At 49.7% G+C, this 22,406-nt stretch overlaps 1 protein-coding gene across 4 annotated transcripts in view; it reads right to left on the bottom strand.

Annotated features, from left to right (window-relative positions):
• Positions 1-22,406, bottom strand: part of LOC135556661 (pleckstrin homology domain-containing family A member 7-like) — a 189,324-nt gene that overhangs the window by 105,662 nt on the left and 61,256 nt on the right. The window contains exon 1 of one of the 4 annotated variants that reach the window (XM_064990038.1): positions 22,032-22,136. The exons of the other annotated variants lie outside the window; for them this stretch is intronic. Within the exon in view, the coding sequence (XP_064846110.1) occupies positions 22,032-22,042 (11 nt within the window). The 5' untranslated portion in view covers positions 22,043-22,136. Of the gene's footprint in view, positions 1-22,031; positions 22,137-22,406 lie in introns of those variants that run through there. 4 annotated transcript variants of the gene reach the window in all.

The raw sequence follows: 22,406 nt of genomic DNA, 5'->3' as shown, positions 1-22,406 counted from the left end.
GTCTGGGTTAGGGGAGGGTTTGGTTGGCAGGGATGTCCTTGTCCCATCGCGCACTAGCGAAAAACTAGAGAGCTGGTTGTTTGACCCTTGTCAACGCACCAATCAGTGCTGCCGTCAGCCTCTGTGCCTGATTAGCTTTCATTAAACCCACTCGGGGATAAAGGCCCGGGAACAGATTGCCTATTAAACATATATCATCGTCGAGATAATTAAAATATTTGCATTGGCATAAACACTGATGGCAGAGAGACAGTGTTGTGGTGTTGTGTGATTAGGATGAGTGTGGTGCGCGCCGAGCTGTATTTACATTCATTACAGAAGGGCCTAAGCCGACTCCAAAACCCGGTCTAGCCTACAAACGGCAAGTCATGCATTCACTGCAAATGAGCGTTTTTCTTCCCCCAACTGAAAGACTAGTGATGGAGAGAGGATTAGGGAAACCTATGAGGGGTACAGTGAGTATGTGCGAGAGGATGAAGGTTTACATCAGGGCTGCCCAACCCTCTTCCTGGAGATCTACCGTCCTGTGGGTTCTGCCCAACCCTCTTCCTGGAGATCTACCATCCTGTGGGTTCTGCCCAACCCTCTTCCTGGAGATCTACCATCCTGTGGGTTCTGCCCAACCCTCTTCCTGGAGATCTACCGTCCTGTGGGTTTTCAATCCAACCCTTATTTAACACACCTGATTCTACTAATTAGCTGCTCAAGACCTTAACTAGCTGAATCAGATGTGCTAAATTAGCGTTGGACTGAAAACCTACAGGACAGTAGATCTCCAGGAAGAGGGTTGTGCAGCCCTGGTTTACATGAAGGATTAATCAGTTAATCTTCCTGCATAGCTTGATTGGTTCTTCTACGTCTTTTCATAGTTTCATGGTCCAGGGAAGTGACAGGGAGAAAAGGTGGGTTTGAGAAGGGAGAGAAAGGGATAGAAAGAGTGTGAGGGGAAGATGGAGAGAGGAGGTAGAGGGAGAGTAAGAAAAATAAATTAAAGAGATGGACTGCATGGAAGATGGAAGAGAGGGAAAAATAGAATTAGAGAGACTAAGAAACTGAAAAACAAAATAAATGGATTGTGGATTGTCCTTAGAATCTCTGGTACTGTAGAGGCCATTGTTTCTCTTGTACGGTAACGAGGTGTATTATCAGGAAGGGGTCAACAGCCAAAGATCAGAGGTCAGGTGGACTGAAAAGGACCATCATGGCTCTATCTGAAGCAACACGAGGCCCTCCAGCCTCAAAACAGCCATGTATCGAACCACACCAGGCCCTTCTGTTGACACGGAAAGACACTTCACTTCAGTCCTCCACTGCTATACCGGACTGACAACAACATACTGACATTGCAAATAACTGCCTCCTTCAATGGGTCCTCAGCAGTAGAGGAATTCATTGCTTCTGATTGGTCTGATCTACGAGTGTGAAAACAATGTTCGTGACTGAAAAGAACCCCCTAGTGAATGCTAGGCATGGAGTTGAATAGATGACTAGTTTATTTCTATGTGGATTTTATTGAGTGGCATTTCAGAGAGATATCGAGATCATTTGACTGGTCTCAATGTCATGACGTGGCCCTCTTTGGATATATAGCGTGCGTTCCTCCTCTCTCTCTCTCGCCTTCTCCCAGGCTGCTGTTATCTCAGGTCGTAAATTCCTGGAGGAGACTGTCTTCCTCATGGCCAGACAGTATAGAGAGAGAGAGAAGGTTTCACAGGAGAACAAAGGAACCTCTTCTCCAGCATAGAACTTGAGAACTGAACACTGTACATGTTTTGGAGAAGGTGTACACGGTCGAGGAAGAATCCAGCTACGACCGCTCCATTTCGTTTAATGTTTTTGAAACGCATGAGAGACAATATAGCCACATTACCATAACTCTGTTATACAAGAGTCTCAGTTATGAGGCTTGCATCTAATTGTTGTATAAAATGAGTAAAGATGAAACTATTTTTGTAATTATGTAATGTGATTTTAAACTGTCATTGGCCCGCCCCATGAGCGCAGACATTGATCTGGCGTCATAAAACAGCCTTTTTCTGCTCTTTCGAATGTAACCCCCACCTGGAGAATCATCTCCAGACCAGCTCACCTCAATTACGAGAGGGCTAAGGTTTGAGACGAGACCAGTACCTCATCACAGAGGGAGTAAAGGTTTGATTAGATTGCCGAATTCTTAACCATACCACGTGGAGACTATCGGAGACTATCGGAGACTATCGATACAGACAGAATCGACAGAACAAATCTTTGATACAAATTACTAGTCTGCAGCTAGGAATTCTGTACCATTGAACGCGAAGACCGACAACCGCCGAATCACCTATTCTACAAGAACATTTCTGAAATGGGACTCTGAAGTATCCATTCTAACCACGAGAGACGAGCAGACAAACTCTCCATCAAAAAGACGGATGATTCCAACAGAGATCATGACGACACACTGAGTGTAAATATATATTGATTGCAGATATTCCCGAATTAGTGAGTGTTCATATGCAAAGGATTAGCATTTCAATGAATATAATTATCAAGTGTGTAGTGACTCATTTGCGTAATTCCAGCCTCTCAGTCAACCCCCACTTCCCTTTTGTCCACCAAGCCGTGATACCAGTTTATCCCACTAGGGAAACTCCGCTATCATTTCCTTGTAACTATATCTACTGTTTGTTTATGCCTTTCTGTGATTATTTAGTTAGTAAATAAATTATTTAAGACAATTGATGTATGGATGATTCATAGCAAAGACTGGGTTCATGCAAATAACCAACAATTTACGAAGTTTGGAATGACACTAACGTGAGGTAAAGAATAAGTCATTACTTAGAAGACTAATAGATCAGATATTAAAATATCTGAAAGTTATATTAGGAAAATTATAACTTTGTAATCTGAATATTTTCCTTGGTGCCCCAACTTCCTAGTTAATTACATTTATATGATTAAGTTAGTTTAATCACGTAATAATAATTACAGAGAATTTAATTGATAACAATAAGTCTTCAGTTTAATGGTGCCAAAGACACGACAACACGTGTCGGGGCAACACGGGCAACACGAAAACTCACAACTACTATTTGAAGGCCACTGTCACAATGCCAACACAGGATGACATCTTAACTTCAGACACTGTCCCTTATAATAGAACAGGACATCATAGAAATATTCAACTAATATAATAATACTGAGACTAAAACTGACCTGGGATCCACACACAGTCATTGATGGTAAAAACATGATCAGCGTCACCTAGTTCTTATCCACATGCCAATCTCTCCCTGCTCCACTGGTAGAACTCACCTCTATCAACAAACAACCTCTATTTAACAGACTTACAGTATAAGGATGTGACCCTAACAGTAGACATTGATTTACATGGCTGTCAGACAGACTGTTTCTGTGTTCCAAATGGCACCCTATTCCCTATATAGTGCACTACCATAGGGCCCTGGTTAAAAGTAGTGCACTATATAGGGAATATGGTGCCATTTGGGACACATGTCACCATTTCTGTTTCCTCCTCAGGCAACAGTCGTGTTGCTTTCTGTCAGCGCTATCTTCCTTGTCAACTCTTATCTGATCTGCCCCTCTGAGGTGAAGTTTCCTATGGGTACAGATCTAGGATCAGCTTCCCTTCCCCTAATCCTAACCTTAACTATTAGTGGTGAAAATGCTCAACTGAACCCAGATCAGCATCTGTCCCCGCCAGGATGGTCATGGGAAATGCCTAGTCAAAACACCTGGGTGTGGGTGAAAACAGAATAGAGCTGAGGACACCGTATTATAATAAAGTGCAAACACCACAATAACGTGAGAAAATGTAACTGGTTAACTAACTGACTCAGGTCACAGCTCAGTGGGGAAAGGTTCAGTGTGACAATCCGATCATAGTGTTTACTCTGATTGTTTGAAAAGCTCACAAGTCAGCTGACTCCTCTTCAACATGTCAGTGATGACCATCAGGTTAAGACATTATGTTGATAAGAAATGCTTTAGGCTACTCCTGCAGATGACAAACAATTACCCATCAGAGATTAATCAAATCGTGTATCCCAAAAATGGGGGCTCTCTTTCTCATTGGCTGGTCCTCCAGATAGACAGGGTAAACAACAAGCAGTCTGCTCCTCCAGATAGACAGGGTAAACAACAAGCAGTCTGCTCCTTCAGATACACATGGTATACAACAAGCAGTCTGCTCCTCCAGATAGACAGGGTAAACAACAAGCAGTCTGCTCCTTCAGATAAACATGGTATACAACAAGCAGTATGCTCCTCCAGATAGACAGGGTAAACAACAAGCAGTCTGCTCCTTCAGATAAACATGGTATACAACAAGCAGTCTGCTCCTCCAGATAGACAGGGTAAACAACAAGCAGTCTGCTCCTTCAGATAGACAGGGTATACAACAAGCAGTCTGCTCCTCCAGATAGACAGGGTAAACAACAAGCAGTCTGCTCCTTCAGATAAACATGGTATACAACAAGCAGTCTGCTCCTCCAGATAGACAGGGTAAACAACAAGCAGTCTGCTCCTCCAGATAGACAGGGTAAACAACAAGCAGTCTGCTCCTCCAGATAGACAGGGTAAACAACAAGCAGTCTGCTCCTCCAGATGGAGTTAAGCTGTCAAAGACCACCCTTCTCCGACTCTCTCCCCCTTCCTCTTATCCCTTGCATTCCCTTCCCCCTTGATCTCCTCATCCCTCTATCCATTTGACTACCACTTGCTTTCCCTCCCTCTCTCTTCCTCCAACCCCTCCCTCTCTAACCCCTCCATCCCTCCCTCTCTTCCTCTCCAACCCCTCCCTCTCTTCCTCTCCAACCCCTCCCTCTCTTCCTCTCCAACCCCTCCCTCTCTAACCCCTCCCTCTCTTCCTCTCCAACCCCTCCCTCTCTTCCTCTTCAACCCCTCCCTCTCTTCCTCTTCAACCCCTCCCTCTCTTCCTCTTCAACCCCTCCCTCTCTTCCTCTTCAACCCCTCCCTCTCTTCCTCTCCAACCCCTCCCTCTCTTCCTCTCCAACCCCTCCCTCTCTAACCCCTCCCTCTCTTCCTCTCCAACCCCTCCCTCTCTTCCTCTCCAACCCCTCCCTCTCTTCCTCTTCAACCCCTCCCTCTCTTCCTCTTCAACCCCTCCCTCTCTTCCTCTTCAACCCCTCCCTCTCTTCCTCTTCAACCCCTCCCTCTCTTCCTCTTCAACCCCTCCCTCTCTTCCTCTTCAACCCCTCCCTCTCTTCCTCTTCAACCCCTCCCTCTCTTCCTCTTCAACCCCTCCCTCTCTTCCTCTTCAACCCCTCCCTCCCTCCCTCTCTCTTCCTCTCCAACCCCTCCCTCCCTCCTCTTCTCACTCCCTCCCTCCCTCCCCCTCTCTCTTCCTCTTCCTCTTCCTCCCTCCCTCCCTCCCCTCTCTCTCTTCCTCTCCCTCCCTCCCCCTCTCTCTCTCTCTCTTCCTCTCTCTCTCTTCCTCTCCAACCCCTCCCTCCCTCTCTCTCTCTCTCTCTCTTCCTCTCCAAACCTTCCCTCCCTCCCTCTCTCTCTTCCTCTCCAAACCTTCCCTCCCTCCCTCTCTCTCTTCCTCTCCAACCCCTCCCTCCCTCTCTCTCTCTCTTCCTCTCCAACCCCTCCCTCCCTCTCTCTTCCTCTCCAAACCTTCCCTCCCTCTCTCTCTCTCTTCCTCTCCAACCCCTCCCTCCCTCTCTCTTCCTCTCCAAACCTTCCCTCCCTCCCTCCCTCTCTTCCTCTCCAACCCCTCCCTCTCGTCCTCTCTAACCCCTCCCTCTCTTCCTCTCCAACCCCTCCCTCTCTTCCTCTCCAACCCCTCCCTCTCTTCCTCTCCAACCCCTCCCTCTCTTCCTCTCCAACCCCTCCCTCTCTTCCTCTTCAACCCCTCCCTCTCTTCCTCTCCAACCCCTCCCTCTCTTCCTCTCCAACCCCTCCCTCTGTTCCTCTCCAACCCCTCCCTCTCTTCCTCTCCAACCCCTCCCTCTCTTCCTCTCCAACCCCTCCCTCTCCAACCCCTCCCTCTCTTCCTCTCCAAACCCTCCCTCTCTTCCTCTCCAACCCCTCCCTCTCTTCCTCTCCAACCCCTCCCTCTCTTCCTCTTCAACCCCTCCCTCTCTTCCTCTTCAACCCCTCCCTCTCTTCCTCTTCAACCCCTCCCTCTCTTCCTCTTCAACCCCTCCCTCTCTTCCTCTTCAACCCCTCCCTCTCTTCCTCTCCAACCCCTCCCTCTCTTCCTCTTCAACCCCTCCCTCCCTCCCTCTCTCTTCCTCTCCAACCCCTCCCTCCCTCCTCCTCTCACTCCCTCCCTCTCTCTTCCTCTTCCTCCCTCCCTCTCCAACCCCTCCCTCCCTCTCTCTCTCTTCCTCTCCCTCCCTCCCTCTCTCTCTCTTCCTCTCTCTCTCTCTCTCTCTTCCTCTCCAACCCCTCCCTCCCTCTCTCTCTCTCTCTTCCTCTCCAAACCTTCCCTCCCTCCCTCTCTCTCTTCCTCTCCAAACCTTCCCTCCCTCCCTCTCTTCCTCTCCAACCCCTCCCTCCCTCTCTCTCTCTCTTCCTCTCCAACCCCTCCCTCCCTCTCTCTTCCTCTCCAAACCTTCCCTCCCTCCCTCTCTCTCTTCCTCTCCAAACCCTCCCTCTCTCTCTCTTCCTCTCCCTCCCTCTCTTCCTCTCCAACCCCCTCCCTCTCTTCCTCTCCAACCCCTCCCTCTCTTCCTCTCCAACCCCTCCCTCCCTCTTTCTCTCTCTCTTCCTCTCCAACCCCTCCCTCCCTCTCTCTCTCTTCCTCTCCAAACCTTCCCTCCCTCCCTCTCTCTTCCTCTCCAAACCTTCCCTCCCTCCCTCTCTCTTCCTCTCCAACCCCTCCCTCCCTCTCTCTTCCTCTCCAAACCTTCCCTCCCTCCCTCTCTCTCTTCCTCTCCAAACCCTCCCTCCCTCTTCCTCTCCAACCCCCTCCCTTCCTTCCTTCCTCTCCAACCCCTCCCTCCCTCGCTCTTCCTTCCTCTCCAACCCCTCCCTCCCTCTCTCTTCCTTCCTCTCCAACCCCTCCCTCTCTCTTCCTTCCTCTCCAACCCCTCCCTCCCTCCCTCCCTCTCTTCCTTCCTCTCCAACCCCTCCCTCCCTCTCTTCCTTCCTCTCCAACCCCTCCCTCCCTCTCTTCCTTCCTCTCCAACCCCTCCCTCCCTCTCTTCCTTCCTCTCCAACCCCTCCCTCCCTCTCTTCCTTCCTCTCCAACACCTCCCTCCCTCTCTTCCTTCCTCTCCAACCCCTCCCTCTCTTCCTTCCTCTCCAACCCCTCCCTCCCTCCCTTCCTCTCCAACCCCTCCGTCTCTCTTCCTTCCTCTCCAACCCCTCCCTCCTGCTCTTCCTCTCCAACCCCTCCCTCCCGCTCTTCCTCTCCAACCCCTCCCTCCCGCTCTTCCTCTCCAACCCCTCCCTCCCGCTCTTCCTCTCCAACCCCTCCGTCTCTCTTCCTTCCTCTCCAACCCCTCCGTCTCTCTTCCTTCCTCTCCAACCCCTCCCTCCCGCTCTTCCTCTCCAACCCCTCCCTCCCGCTCTTCCTCTCCAACCCCTCCCTCCCGCTCTTCCTCTCCAACCCCTCCCTCTCTTCCTTCCTCTCCAACCCCTCCCTCCCTCTCTTCCTTCCTCTCCAACCCCTCCCTCCCTCTCTTCCTTCCTCTCCAACCCCTCCCTCCCTCCCTCTCTTCCTTCCTCTCCAACCCCTCCGTCTCTCTTCCTCTCCAACCCCTCCCTCCTGCTCTTCCTCTCCAACCCCTCCCTCCCGCTCTTCCTCTCCAACCCCTCCCTCCCTCCCTCTTCCTTCCTCTCCAACCCCTCCCTCCCTCTTCCTTCCTCTCCAACCCCTCCCTCCCTCTCTTCCTTCCTCTCCAACCCCTCCATCCCTCTCTATTCCTCTCCAACCCCCCCATCCCGCTCTATTCCTTCCTCTCCAACCCCTCCATCCCTCTCTATTCCTTCCTCTCCAACCCCTCCATCCCTCTATTCCTTCCTCTCCAACCCCTCCATCCCTCTATTCCTTCCTCTCCAACCCCTCCATCCCTCTATTCCTTCCTCTCCAACCCCTCCATCCCTCTATTCCTTCCTCTCCAACCCCTCCATCCCTCTATTCCTTCCTCTCCAACCCCTCCATCCCTCTCTTCCTCTCCAACCCCTCCATCCCTCTCTTCCTCTCCAACCCCTCCCTCTCTTCCTCTCCAACCCCTCCCTCTCTTCCTCTCCAACCCCTCCCTCTCTTCCTCTCCAACCCCTCCCTCTCTTCCTCTCCAACCCCTCCCTCTCTTCCTCTCCAACCCCTCCCTCTCTTCCTCTCCAACCCCTCCCTCTCTTCCTCTCCAACCCCTCCCTCTCTTCCTCTTCAACCCCTCCCTCTCTTCCTCTTCAACCCCTCCCTCTCTTCCTCTTCAACCCCTCCCTCTCTCTTCCTCTCCAACCCCTCCCTCCCTCCTCCTCTCACTCCCTCCCTCTCTCTTCCTCTCCAAACCTTCCCTCCCTCCCTCTCTCTCTTCCTCTCCAAACCCTCCCTCTCTCTCTCTTCCTCTCCCTCCCTCTCTTCCTCTCCAACCCCTCCCTCTCTTCCTCTCCAACCCCTCCCTCCCTCTCTCTCTCTTCCTCTCTCTCTCTCTCTTCCTCTCCAACCCCTCCCTCCCTCTCTCTCTCTCTCTCTCTCTCTCTCTTCCTCTCCAAACCTTCCCTCCCTCCCTCTCTTCCTCTCCAACCCCTCCCTCCCTCTCTCTCTCTCTTCCTCTCCAACCCCTCCCTCCCTCTCTCTCTCTCTTCCTCTCCAACCCCTCCCTCCCTCTCTCTTCCTCTCCAAACCTTCCCTCCCTCCCTCTCTCTTCCTCTCCAAACCCTCCCTCTCTCTCTCTTCCTCTCCCTCACTCTCTTCCTCTCCAACCCCTCCCTCCCTCTTCCTCTCCAACCCCTCCCTCCCTCTTCCTCTCCAACCCCTCCCTCCCTCTTCCTCTCCAACCCCCTCCCTTCCTTCCTTCCTCTCCAACCCCTCCCTCCCTCGCTCTTCCTTCCTCTCCAACCCCTCCCTCCCTCTTCCTTCCTCTCCAACCCCTCCCTCTCTCCCTCTTCCTTCCTCTCCAACCCCTCCCTCCCTCTCTTCCTTCCTCTCCAACCCCTCCCTCCCTCTCTTCCTTCCTCTCCAACCCCTCCCTCCCTCTCTTCCTTCCTCTCCAACCCCTCCCTCCCTCTCTTCCTTCCTCTCCAACCCCCTCCCTCCCTCTCTTCCTTCCTCTCCAACCCCTCCCTCCCTCTCTTCCTTCCTCTCCAACCCCTCCCTCCCTCTCTTCCTTCCTCTCCAACCCCTCCCTCCCTCTCTTCCTTCCTCTCCAACCCCTCCCTCCCTCTCTTCCTTCCTCTCCAACCCCTCCCTCCCTCTCTTCCTTCCTCTCCAACCCCTCCCTCCCTCTCTTCCTTCCTCTCCAACCCCTCCCTCCCTCTCTTCCTTCCTCTCCAACCCCTCCCTCCCTCTCTTCCTTCCTCTCCAACCCCTCCCTCCCTCTCTTCCTTCCTCTCCAACCCCTCCCTCCCTCTCTTCCTTCCTCTCCAACCCCTCCCTCCCTCTCTTCCTTCCTCTCCAACCCCTCCCTCCCTCTCTTCCTTCCTCTCCAACCCCTCCCTCCCTCTCTTCCTTCCTCTCCAACCCCTCCCTCCCTCTCTTCCTTCCTCTCCAACCCCTCCCTCCCTCTCTTCCTTCCTCTCCAACCCCTCCCTCCCTCTCTTCCTTCCTCTCCAACCCCTCCCTCTCTTCCTTCCTCTCCAACCCCTCCCTCTCTTCCTTCCTCTCCAACCCCTCCCTCTCTTCCTTCCTCTCCAACCCCTCCCTCTCTTCCTTCCTCTCCAACCCCTCCCTCTCTTCCTTCCTCTCCAACCCCTCCCTCTCTTCCTTCCTCTCCAACCCCTCCCTCTCTTCCTTCCTCTCCAACCCCTCCCTCCCTCCCTTCCTCTCCAACCCCTCCGTCTCTCCCTTCCTCTCCAACCCCTCCGTCTCTCTTCCTTCCTCTCCAACCCCTCCCTCCCGCTCTTCCTCTCCAACCCCTCCCTCCCTCTCTTCCTTCCTCTCCAACCCCTCCCTCCCTCTCTTCCTTCCTCTCCAACCCCTCCGTCTCTCTTCCTCTCCAACCCCTCCCTCCCGCTCTTCCTCTCCAACCCCCTCCCTCCCGCTCTTCCTCTCCAACCCCTCCCTCCCGCTCTTCCTCTCCAACCCCTCCCTCCCTCCCTCTTCCTTCCTCTCCAACCCCTCCCTCCCTCCCTCTTCCTTCCTCTCCAACCCCTCCCTCCCTCTCTTCCTTCCTCTCCAACCCCCCCATCCCGCTCTATTCCTTCCTCTCCAACCCCTCCATCCCTCTATTCCTTCCTCTCCAACCCCTCCCTCTCTTCCTCTCCAACCCCTCCCTCTCTTCCTCTCCAACCCCTCCCTCTCTTCCTCTCCAACCCCTCCCTCTCTTCCTCTTCAACCCCTCCATCCCTCTCTATTCCTCCATCCCTCTATTCCTTCCTCTCCAACCCCTCCATCCCTCTATTCCTTCCTCTCCAACCCCTCCATCCCTCTATTCCTTCCTCTCCAACCCCTCCATCCCTCTATTCCTTCCTCTCCAACCCCTCCATCCCTCTATTCCTTCCTCTCCAACCCCTCCATCCCTCTATTCCTTCCTCTCCAACCCCTCCATCCCTCTATTCCTTCCTCTCCAACCCCTCCATCCCTCGCTTCCTCTCCATCCCTCTCTTCCTCTCCAATCCATCACTTCCTTCCTCTCCAACCCCTCCATCAATCTCCAACAGACAGGGTTATGAGGCAGTGTTCAGAATTCATTGCTGCTGTGCAGAGAGGCTGGTGGATTGTGATACACAAGCCCTGAATGAGATGCTCAATCTGCGTCTCAAATAGCATCCTATTACCTATATAGTGTAGTGCTTTTGACCAGGGACCATAGGGCTCTGGTTAAAAGAAGTGCACTATATAGGGAATATGATGCCATCTCTTTCTTTACTGGGACTCGTTAAGGTGACATCAGGAAAAATATGCTACAGCCGCTACCGCAAATAAAACCACAACGCCTTTTTATCAATCCCCCTATATACAACAACTGAACTGCCAATCAGCGACGCCACTGGGCCAGCTGTGGCTTTTTGTTTTCTTCCTCTCCAAAAGCTGCTCTGGGACATTTGTTGCCATGGCGATCGTCGATTTGGCTGTACATACAGATGGTCTACTTTTTTACGTGACATAATTGATGTCTTCAATTACAATAAACAAGAGCCTTGGGGAGCAGTGATATTGAAAAGTGCCATTTTAGTGAAAGAGGGGGTAGAAGTGTTTACTACTACATATACTCTGCTTCCTCCAAACAGGTCTAAGTCACGGTATAAACGTCCGACCGGCTGGGCCCGGCCTCCCACTGACTGGAGAGCAGGGTTTCAGTCTGGAGACAGAGCATGCTAATCACTGACAACTTTACCATCCCTTTCACATTCTCATAAGCTCCTCAGGTCCCCTGTTGGGCCCTGGAGTGTGCGTGCGCCACTAGAGTCATGTGTGCCTGTGAGAATCTGACTAGCGGAGGTCCCCAGTGTCCGGTCTGGAGCGTGAAGTGACAACTTCTGTCAAATCAAATCAAAGTTTATTTGTCACATGCGCCGAGTACAACAACTTTACTGTGAAATGCTTACTTATAGGCTCTAACCAATGGTGCAAAAAAGGTATTAGGTGAACAATAGGTAAGTAAAGAAAGAAAACAACAAAAAGACAAGCTATATACAGTAGCGAGGCTGTAAAAGTAGCGAGGCTACATACAGACACCAGTTAGTCAGGCTGATTGAGGTAGTATGTACATGTAGATATGGTTAATGTGACTATGCATATGATGAACAGAGAGTAGCAGTAGCGTAAAAGAGGGGTTGGCGGGTGGTGGGTGGCGGGACACAATGCAGATAGCCCGGTTAGCCAATGTGCGGGAGCACTGGTTGGTCGGGCCAATTGAGGTAGTATGTACATGAATGTATAGTTAAAGTGACTATGCATATGATAAACAGAGAGTAGCAGTAGCGTAAAAGAGGGGTTGGCGGGTGGTGGGTGGAGGGACACAATGCAGATAGCCCGGTTAGCCAATGTGCGGGAGCACTGGTTGGTCGGGCCAATTGAGGTAGTATGTACATGAATGTATAGTTAAAGTGACTATGCATATGATAAACAGAGAGTAGCAGCAGCGTAAAAGAGGGGTTGGTGGGGGCACACAATGCAAATAGTCCAGGTAGCCATTTGATTACCTGTTCAGGAGTCTTATGGCTTGGGGGTAAAAACTGTTGAGAAGCCATTTTGTCCTAGACTTGGCACTCCTGTACCACTTGCCATGCGGTAGTAGTGAGAACAGTCTATGACTGGGGTCTTTGACAATTTTTAGGGCCTTCCTCAGACACCACCTGGTGTAGAGATCCAGAATGTCAGGCAGCTTAGCCCCAGTGATGTACTGGGCCGTACGCACAACCCTCTATAGTGCCTTGCGGTCAGAGGCCGAGCAATTGCCGTACCAGGCAGTGATGCAACCAGTCAGGATGCTCTCGATGTTGCAGCCAGGTCTCTGACCTCCTCCCTATAGGCTGTCTCGTCGATGTCGGTGATCAGGCCTACCAGTGTTGTGTCGTCTGCAAACTTAATGATGGTGTTAGAGTTAACAGGGAGTACAGGAGGGGACTGAGCACGCACCCTTGAGGAGCTCCAGTGTTGAGGATCAGCGTGACAGATGTGTTGCTACCTACCCTCACCAACTGGGGGTGGCCAGTCAGGAAGTCCAGGATCCAGTTGCAGAGGGAGGTGTTTAGTCCCAGGGTCCTTAGCTTAGTGATGAACTTTGAGGGCACTATGGTGTTGAACGCTGAGCTGTAGTCAATGAATAGCATTCTCACATAAGTGTTAGCGGTGCCAAAAGCCCTGATCTGCCCAAGAATGCCTATGTATATTACGATCGCCAGAACAGCCAAGCATGTTTGTTTTTTTACGGCATTTTGGGCTCTAAACTGTGTTTATTATGAACAGGTTCGATCCCCACTGTAAATTTTAAAGTTACAAATCATCATATTTCATTAAACTGTGATCCATTCTGACTACTCCATCTCTTGTCACACAGGACCACTTGCCATCAGGCTACTATGCACACGTCTCTCAGACAGGATGAAAACGACTACATCGACCATGATCCTTTGCTAGTGTGCTTCAAATTGTTCTGGCTTAATGCGGGTAGTTTTCCATAGGAATATGTGGAAGACGTCAGCGCTATCCCCATCTATTGGTTTTAATGGCCGACAGCGTCTCTTCCCTTCGCTAGCAGTGTAAGCAAACTCAAACATTGAAAGACAACCTAACTAAATATCCAAGAAACACGAGGATAAAGTCTCACTTTAGTAGTTAGATCAACTTTTGCCTGTGTGGATTGCTTCTAAAAACAAATGTTTCAACTCGAGGTCGACCGATTAATCGGAATGGCAAATTAATTAGGGCCGATTTCAAGTTTTCATAACAAATCGGACATTATTACAAAAAATAATAATAAATAAAATGTAAAAAAATAATAATAATAAAAAAAAAAAGTACAAATAATAATAAATAAATAGATAAATAAATAAATAAATAGGCCGATTAATCGGTATCGGCTTTTTTGGTCCTCCAATAATCGGTATCGGCGTTGAAAAATCATAAATCGGTCGATCTCTAGTTTCAACCCTTCATTCACACTGCACACAGCCAGGCAGTGCGCACACAGCCACCCAGCCAGGCAGTGCGCACACAGCCACCCAGCCAGGCAGTGCGCACACAGCCACCCAGCCAGGCAGTGCGCACACAGCCACCCAGCCAGGCAGTGCGCACACAGCCCCCCAGCCAGGCAGTGCGCACACAGCCCCCCAGCCAGGCAGTGCGCACACAGCCCCCCAGCCAGGCAGTGCGCACACAGCCCCCCAGCCAGGCAGTGCACACACAGCCCCCCAGCCAGGCAGTGCACACAGCCACCCAGCCAGGCAGTGCGCACACAGCCACCCAGCCAGGCAGTGCAGACAGCTCCTCAGCCAGGCAGTGCACATGGCTTCCCAGCCAGGCAGTGCAGACAGCTCCTCAGCCAGGCAGTGCACATGGCTTCCCAGCCAGGCAGTGCACACAGGGCTCCCCAGCCAGCCAGTGCACACAGGGCTCCCCAGCCAGCCAGTGCACACAGGGCCCCCAGCCAGCCAGTGCACACAGCTCCCCAGCCAGCCAGTGCACACAGCTCCCCAGCCAGCCAGTGCACACAGCTCCCCAGCCAGGCAGTGCACACAGCTCCCCAGCCAGCCAGTGCACACAGCTCCCCAGCCAGCCAGTGCACACAGCTCCCCAGCCAGGCAGTGCACACAGCTCCCCAGCCAGCCAGTGCACACAGCTCCCCAGCCAGCCAGTGCACACAGCTCCCCAGCCAGCCAGTGCACACAGCTCCCCAGCCAGCCAGTGCACACAGCTCCCCAGCCCGGCAGTGCACACAGCTCCCCAGCCAGCCAGTGCACACAGCTCCCCAGCCAGCCAGTGCACACAGCTCCCCAGCCAGGCAGTGCACACAGCTCCCCAGCCAGGCAGTGCACACAGCTCCCCAGCCAGCCAGTGCACACAGGGCTCCCCAGCCAGCCAGTGCACACAGCTCCCCAGCCAGGCAGTGCACACAGCTCCCCAGCCAGCCAGTGCACACAGCTCCCCAGCCAGCCAGTGCACACAGCTCCCCAGCCAGCCAGTGCACACAGCTCCCCAGCCAGCCAGTGCACACAGCTCCCCAGCCAGCCAGTGCACACAGCTCCCCAGCCAGCCAGTGCACACAGCTCCCCAGCCCGGCAGTGCACACAGCTCCCCAGCCAGGCAGTGTTGACAGCTCCCCAGCCAGCCAGTGCACACAGCTCCCCAGCCAGCCAGTGCACACAGCTCCCCGGCCAGCCAGTGCACACAGCTCCCCAGCCAGCCAGTGCACACAGCTCCCCAGCCAGCCAGTGCACACAGCTCCCCAGCCAGCCAGTGCACACAGCTCCCCAGCCAGCCAGTGCACACAGCTCCCCAGCCAGCCAGTGCACACAGCTCCCCAGCCAGGCAGTGCACACAGCTCCCCAGCCAGCCAGTGCACACAGCTCCCCAGCCAGCCAGTGTTGACGTGAGAGGTGGGATTCGCTATAATGTTCGGATACTTATTTGTTTTATTATTTTATTTAACTCGGCAAGTCAGTTAAGAACTGGGGGATCGAACCCCCGTCTGTAGTGACACCTCTAGTGCCTTAGTTCCCCTATTTCTTTATGCATTACCAGATATGAAGCAAAATGGCAGAAATACCTTAAACAGCTACAGCTATTTATTTTGCTATAAATTACTACTCGCAAATGCCCATCCATACTTGACTTTTGTCTATCTTTATGAAATTAAAATCTAAAAGTATTTCGTTTTAAAATATACTTAAGTATCAAAAGTACAAAAATATAAATCCTTTCACATTCCTTATATTAAGCAAACCAGACCGCACACTCCAACAGAATTGGACTATTTTCTTGTCCTGCAAAGCATTCAAAATGTAAGTACTTTTGGGTGTCAGGGAAAATGGAGTAAAAAGTACATTATTTTCATTAGGAATGTAGTGAAGTAAAAGTTGTCAAAAATATTAATAGTAAAGTACAGATACCCCCAAAAACTACTTTAGTAGTACTTCACATCACTGCATGAATCAGTACACACAAAGAGCCATTCAGTCCTTGCTGGTTGTTTAACTAACTTACTTAGTTGAACCCTTAGGTGGAGCTGAGGGAGACGTCAGGTGGCAAGGCATCTAAACTGACCCAGGACCAGCCAGTGGAGTTTGTACTGCCCTGAGCCTAGTGGAAAAGCATTAGTGATCAGCTCAGCAGAAGAGCACTTAGACTGACCTAGGATCTGTTATCGAGAAAGGCCTAGTGGAACATTGACTGTCCCAGGCCAGTACAAGCTGTAGTGAAAGTGTATAGCAAGATGTATAGCTACCTCTCCACTAGAAACTGAGGAAACAGAAGTAGGAAATAAAATGCTGCATTGTGTTACGCGTGTCCAGCAGGGTCATGAACCCTACTGCTCACCCCTTGATAAGAACAACACACCATATGCCATTGGCTATTAAAAAGATAGCTATACTCAGCAATAACAGGCAGAGAGAATCTGGAGGGAGAGAGAGAGAGAGAGAGAGGTGTGTGCATGTGGGTGTGTGTGCGTGTGCGTGTGCATGTGCGTGTGCGTGGGCGTGTGTGTGCGGGTGTGTGTGTGTGGGTGTGTGTGTGTGTGTGCGTGTGCGTGTGCGGGTGCGTGTGCGTGCGTGTGGGTGCGTGTGCGTGTGCGTGTGCGGGTGCGTGTGCGTGTGCGTGGGTGTGTGCGCGCGTGCGCGTGCGTGTGCGTGTGTGTGTGTGTGATACAGATATAAAACCGTCTGAAAGAGAGAACCTCTTTGCACAGTGACCCAAACTGCCCCCATGAGACTAAAACTGAGCTGTTGTCATGGTTGTAGACGTGGAAGACGTTGGAATTTGTGGCAGGGAGTGGATGTGCACTGGGAGGGAGACACAGACAGACAGGCAGGCAGGCAGGCAGGCAGGCAGGTGATGTCAGGGAGAATCAACAGTGAAGAGAGCTTGGACTTATACCATGGGTCAGCAACAGGCGGGCAGCGGGCCAAAACTGGACTCCAACGTTTTTAGTTTTTTTTTTATTACAAATACTGTAGAATGACCAGGAATTCAGAAACAAATGTGTTTAAATTATGAAATCTGTTCAGAAGTATTACAATAAATAGGAGAGACATGATCGTGTGTCAATGTAATGAAGGTATGAAATTATTGTTATTTTTCCAATACAATCTCTTTTTGGGTTTAGTTGTGGTCAATTTTCAGTATACAAATTGCTATATTTATATTTTGTCCCCTGACCATTCACGCAGACAAACATCGGACACTGGCTGAATCTATATAGTTGCTCACCCCTGGCTTATAATGAGAAACAGCAGTCTCCTAAGGAGATGTGTGTGTGATCTATCTGTTAAGATCTACGCAGGTCACAAACACTGGTCACGTCACCTGGCAACACGACTGAGCTTGTGACTTCATCTCCAAAAAGGACATAAACACACACACACACACGCACGCATACTAGAGATCGACTGATAATGGCGTAGCCAATTACACACACACACACAAAAGCACACAAGCATAGCAGCACACTCACACACATGCACACCAGGTGTCCATTAATCACAGTCTTGTTATTCTTTTAATGTAAAAAGCCATTTAAATGTCACCCTGTTAATAATCAAACCATGATCTACATTGTAGTCATTGAGCAGATGCTCTTATCCAGAACAACTTACAGGAACAATAAGGGTTAAGTGCCTTGCTCAAGGGCACATCAACAGATGTTTCACCTAGCCGGCTCAGGGATTGGAACCAGCGATCTTTCGGGTTACTGGATCAACGCTCTTAACCGCCAGGCTACCTGCCAGCGATCTGACATACCATTACCCTGCAACATTTCTCCTCCCACTCTTAGCTGCAAAACAAAAACAATAGGCAATATCAAAGTAATATCGACACTAATCTTGAATAAGATTACAACAGCGTTCACCCCATCTTTGAATTTAACCAATCAGATCAGGGTGTGCTTATCGATTCGCTGTAATGACTTTGCTGGTTTGCTCCATAACTCCAATTCATCTGTATTAATAAAGAAAACTAATTAGGACAAATCGCTAGTCGGACTGTGGAATATGTGAACAGAGACGAGCGGTTGTCATTGCAGCACCACCCATGGAGTATCAGAATGTGTGGATACAAAGACACATTATGCCCAAAAATGCAAGAGGGGGAGCACTGGAGTCCGGGCTACCCACAGTGGCTGTGAGGACAATTGGTTTAGTTGCTGTTCCAGCCTACTCCTGATTCACTGTGTCTACTGGGTTGAGATAGAGACAGTTTGCCTCGTCTCCACTGGGTTGGGATAGAGGGAGTTTAGTGTAAAGAAGCATTGAAGGGATTTGTTTAGGCTATCTCGTTTGAAAAAAATTGCCTGGGTGCCAGTGTTTCTGCTGCATTCAACAACTCACACACACGTGCATGCAGTCATGTTGAAGCGGTCTGGCTCCCTCCCATCAGATCACATTGGTTTGTCCCACTCCTATTGACAAATACCAGTATGTCCTGTCTATTTCCCAGTAGAGGGATTGGATTGAGTGGTGTTGGATTTCACCTCTTAGAGATCCTATTGTGGATTCTTTGATTGCACACAAAGCCGTTACAGATTAGTCTGAGATTAGAGGCGGTGCCCACGCGGTCCACGGACAGCGTCTGGAGTAATGTGAGACCCACAGCATTCCCTTACACAGAACTAAAGCCTTCTACACACTTTCACTGCTCAGCTTTCCATTTACAGACCTACCCACAAAGTTTCTAAACCCAAAAGTGTACCATCGTGAGACTTGATTTCCGGGAACGCACAAGCAGACCAGGCCGCGGTTTGGGATTTGAAAAGTGAACAATTCTTCCTTCGTTATTAATGTTCTCAAAATCTAAAAAGGCACATCCTATAGTAGTTGAGCCAGTGTCTTAAGTATTTGAACATGTTATCATGCCAACCTCGTTAAGGGAAGACATTTTAAAGTTGTCAAAAACAACTTTATATGTACTGAACAAAAATATGAACGCAACATGCAAAGTGTTGGTCCCATGTTTCATGAGTTGAAATAAAAGATCCCAGAAATGTTCTATATGGACAAAAATCTTATTTCGCTCAAATTCTGTGCACAAATTTGGTTATAACCTTGTTAGTGAGCATTTCTCCTTTGCCAAGATAATCCATCCACCTGACAATTGTGGCCTATCAAGAAGGTGATTAAACAGCGTGATCATTATTACACAGGTGCACCTTCTGCTGGGGACAAAAGGTCACTCTAAAATGTGCAGTTTTGTCACGCAACAAAATGCCACAGATGTCTCACGTTTTGAGGGAGTGTGCAATTGGCATGCTGTATGCAGGAATGTCCAACAGAGCTGTTACCAGAGAATATAATGTTAATTTCTCTACCATAAGCCGCCTCCAACGTCATTTTAGAGAATTTGGCAGTATGTCCAACTGGCCTCACAACCGCAGACCACGTGTAACCATGCCAGCCCAGAACCTCCCCATCCGGCTTCTACACCTGCGGGATTGTCTGAAACCAGCCACCCGGACAGCTGATGAAACTGAGTTTGAACAACCCAAGAATGTCTGCACAAACCGTCTCAGAGAAGCTCATCTGTGTGCTCGTTGTCCTCACCTGGTCTTGACCTGACTGCAATTTGGCCCATAGTGGTGGGGTTATAGGGTTATGGTATGGGCAGGCATAAGCTACGGACAACAAACTCAATTGCATTTTATCGATGGCAAATTGAATGCACAGAGATACTGTGACGAGATCCTGAGGCCTATTGTGGTGCCATCACCATGTCGCAAGGATTTGTACATAATTCCTGGAAGCTGAAAATATCCAAGTTTTTCCATGGCCTACATACTCACCAGACATATCATCAATTGAGCATGTTAGGGATGCTCTGGATCGACGTGTACGACAGCAAGTTCCAGTTCCCGCCAATATCCTGCAAAGGCGCACAACCACTGAAGAGGAGTGGGACAACATTCCACAAGCCACAATCAAAAGCCTGATCAAGTATATGCAAAGGAGATGGGTCATGCTGCATGAGGCAAATGGTGGTCACACCAGATACTTACAGGTTTTCTATTGGAGTAGCAGTTTCTTTCATACTGTACCATCTTTGGATCTGTGGTCCAGTTCAAACTTTGGCAGGAAATGGCAGTATGATCTAACTGTCTGTTTCATGGCACACTATTGATTGAGCATGCCAAAAATAATACTACATGTAGGCTTACATGTCGGAACTAGAAGCACAAGCATTTCGCTACACTCGCATTAACATCTGCTAACCATGTGTATGTGACAAATACAATTTGATTTGATTTGATTTACATGCATTAGCTACACGTAGCTCTCCCCACCCCCCAAAAAAAGGATGTTCGATTGTCACATACCCCAGATAGGTGCAGTGAAATGTGTGGTTTTACAGGGTCAGGCATAGTAGTACGCTGCCCCTGGAGCAAATTAAGGTTAAGTGCCTTGATCAAGGGCACGTCGAAAGCTTTTTCACCTTGTTGGCTCAGGTATTCAAACCAATGACCTTTCAGTTATGGGCCCAACGCTCTAACAGCTAGGCTGCCTACCGCCCTGGAAGCCTCGAGAAAGCTCACAGCAAATCTCTCACTGACAGTGCAACTGGCCATACCTCACACCACAGCAACTGGTATTTGACTCACACAACCAGTATGAAAAGCTACATGGGCCATTCTCTAGTAGTTCCTACCTGCTGAGACCTACACAGGAGCACATACTCTGCACAAAGTTGGTTAGCATCTTAAATCCTCTCCTTTCGTAGCTACTGGAACAGATAACGGACTTCAGTCCTTTTTATACCAACGTTGTTCCTTCAACAGGTTTGCTGGTGCAGTAAAGTCCAAGCGAGAAGATACGGAGAAAGAAAATCCAGAAACTAGGGGATGATGTGGGCGTCCAAGAACATAATGTCTAGAGAACATTGAGTCGAAGGAAGAGGAACATGTCCAAACAGACCGAGATGGGAAGGAAAAGAGGGGACGGGGGAGGAGAGAAGAGTCCACAGCTGGGTTAATGTAGTAGATCCTCTCTGATCATCGCTGATCCTCTCAATCCCAATGTAGCACGGCACAGAGTAATGAAACTCAAGTCTGGTACCAAAGATTACGTTCATGGTCAGTCACAACATGTTTTGGGCTTTTTTGGGGGGGCCTCCCACGTGTTGTGAACTCGGGAGTCTCAGAGTTTTCTTCCACTGCAAATTGAACAACCGCCGCATTAGTTAAAGATGTAGGAGATTGAAATGCTAGTGGTGCCACAAAGAATATGGTTGTTTGGTAGAAATGCCTTCAACAGTGTTTAGGATGACTATAACAAGACACCTAAGGTCTCAAGGCGAGGATTGCTGTACACTAGTTGATGTCAAATGAAGATTGCGTAGGTTACCACACAAATATTTGATTTTGTACCAGATGTTTCCAGACAAGGAGAGAACAATGTGGTTTTTAAATCTGTATTAAGTATCTTCAATTATTGTAATATTGAGTCACGATTAAATATATTTTCCTAACTAATGATCAGAGTCAGGAAAATATTCAGGCAATGGTAACATGTCAAGTCAAAATAAGGCTATCACAGTTCAGGTGGAGCAACGAGGCAAGGTTAGCAGGCTATCACAGTTCAGGAGGAGCAATGAGGCGAGATTAGCAGGCTGTCACAGTGACTTTGTGGTTCAGACATGAGATAGTGAATGGTAGGGTGATCCCCTGGCTTTCTGGTAAATCTTGTTTTGCATCATATTGGACAGCAGGTCAGGAATATGCCATTGTTATTAAGGTGTGTGTGTGTGTGTGTGTCAGAAGGATGAGCAGAGGCTCCCAGACAATCTGCTCCCTCCACATTCCTGATGTGCTGTGACACTTAGCCCAATCCATTTACAGAGCTGAGACCATGGGCTGCTGACAGAGCGCACGCACACACACACGCACACAACTAAAGAACACACACACACACACACACACAACTAAAGAATACAAGACACACACACGCATTGAAACCAAATACCAAATTCTATGCTATGCCACTGTATCTTAGTCCAATGCCACTCTGATATGTATATATATTCTTAATCCATTCCTTACTAAGATTTAAGTGTATTTTGGGTATATGTTGTGAAACTGTTAGATATTACTTGTTAGATATTACTGCCGTCAGAACTAGAAACACAAGCATTTGGCAACACCCGCAATAACATCTGCAAAACACATGTATGTGACCAATAAATATGATTTGATTTTCAACACACAATCAACATACACATAAATGTGTACATAAAATACACTCACCTCATCTCCATGCGACCCTCCCAAACAACTGAGACGTTTCCTCAAACAGCGAGTAACACTCTTGTCATTTGAATGTAAAGGGAGAGAGTGAGAAGGGGCGGAGTCTATCGGTGTCACCGTCCGCTTTATTGACAGGTGAGGAAATGATTAACCCGAGTCAGCCAGGTCCCGGCTCACATTACTTTCACTGAATACACAAAAGTGAACCAGAGGTTTCTTCCGCCTGCATATCCCCATGAGATTATCTATAGTATAGTGTTCAAGATGTGAGTCAGATTTCTACCAATGGGACCGTAACCATAGGGTGCGATTTGGGATACAACCTATTCCCTACATAGGGCACTACTTGACAAAGCTAGGTGGTTGGATGGTGCT

Source organism: Oncorhynchus masou, chromosome 15, assembly GCF_036934945.1.
Source record: "Oncorhynchus masou masou isolate Uvic2021 chromosome 15, UVic_Omas_1.1, whole genome shotgun sequence".
In the NCBI taxonomy this organism is placed as follows: domain Eukaryota; kingdom Metazoa; phylum Chordata; class Actinopteri; order Salmoniformes; family Salmonidae; genus Oncorhynchus; species Oncorhynchus masou.
This window is presented reverse-complemented; position numbering and strand designations above follow the sequence as displayed.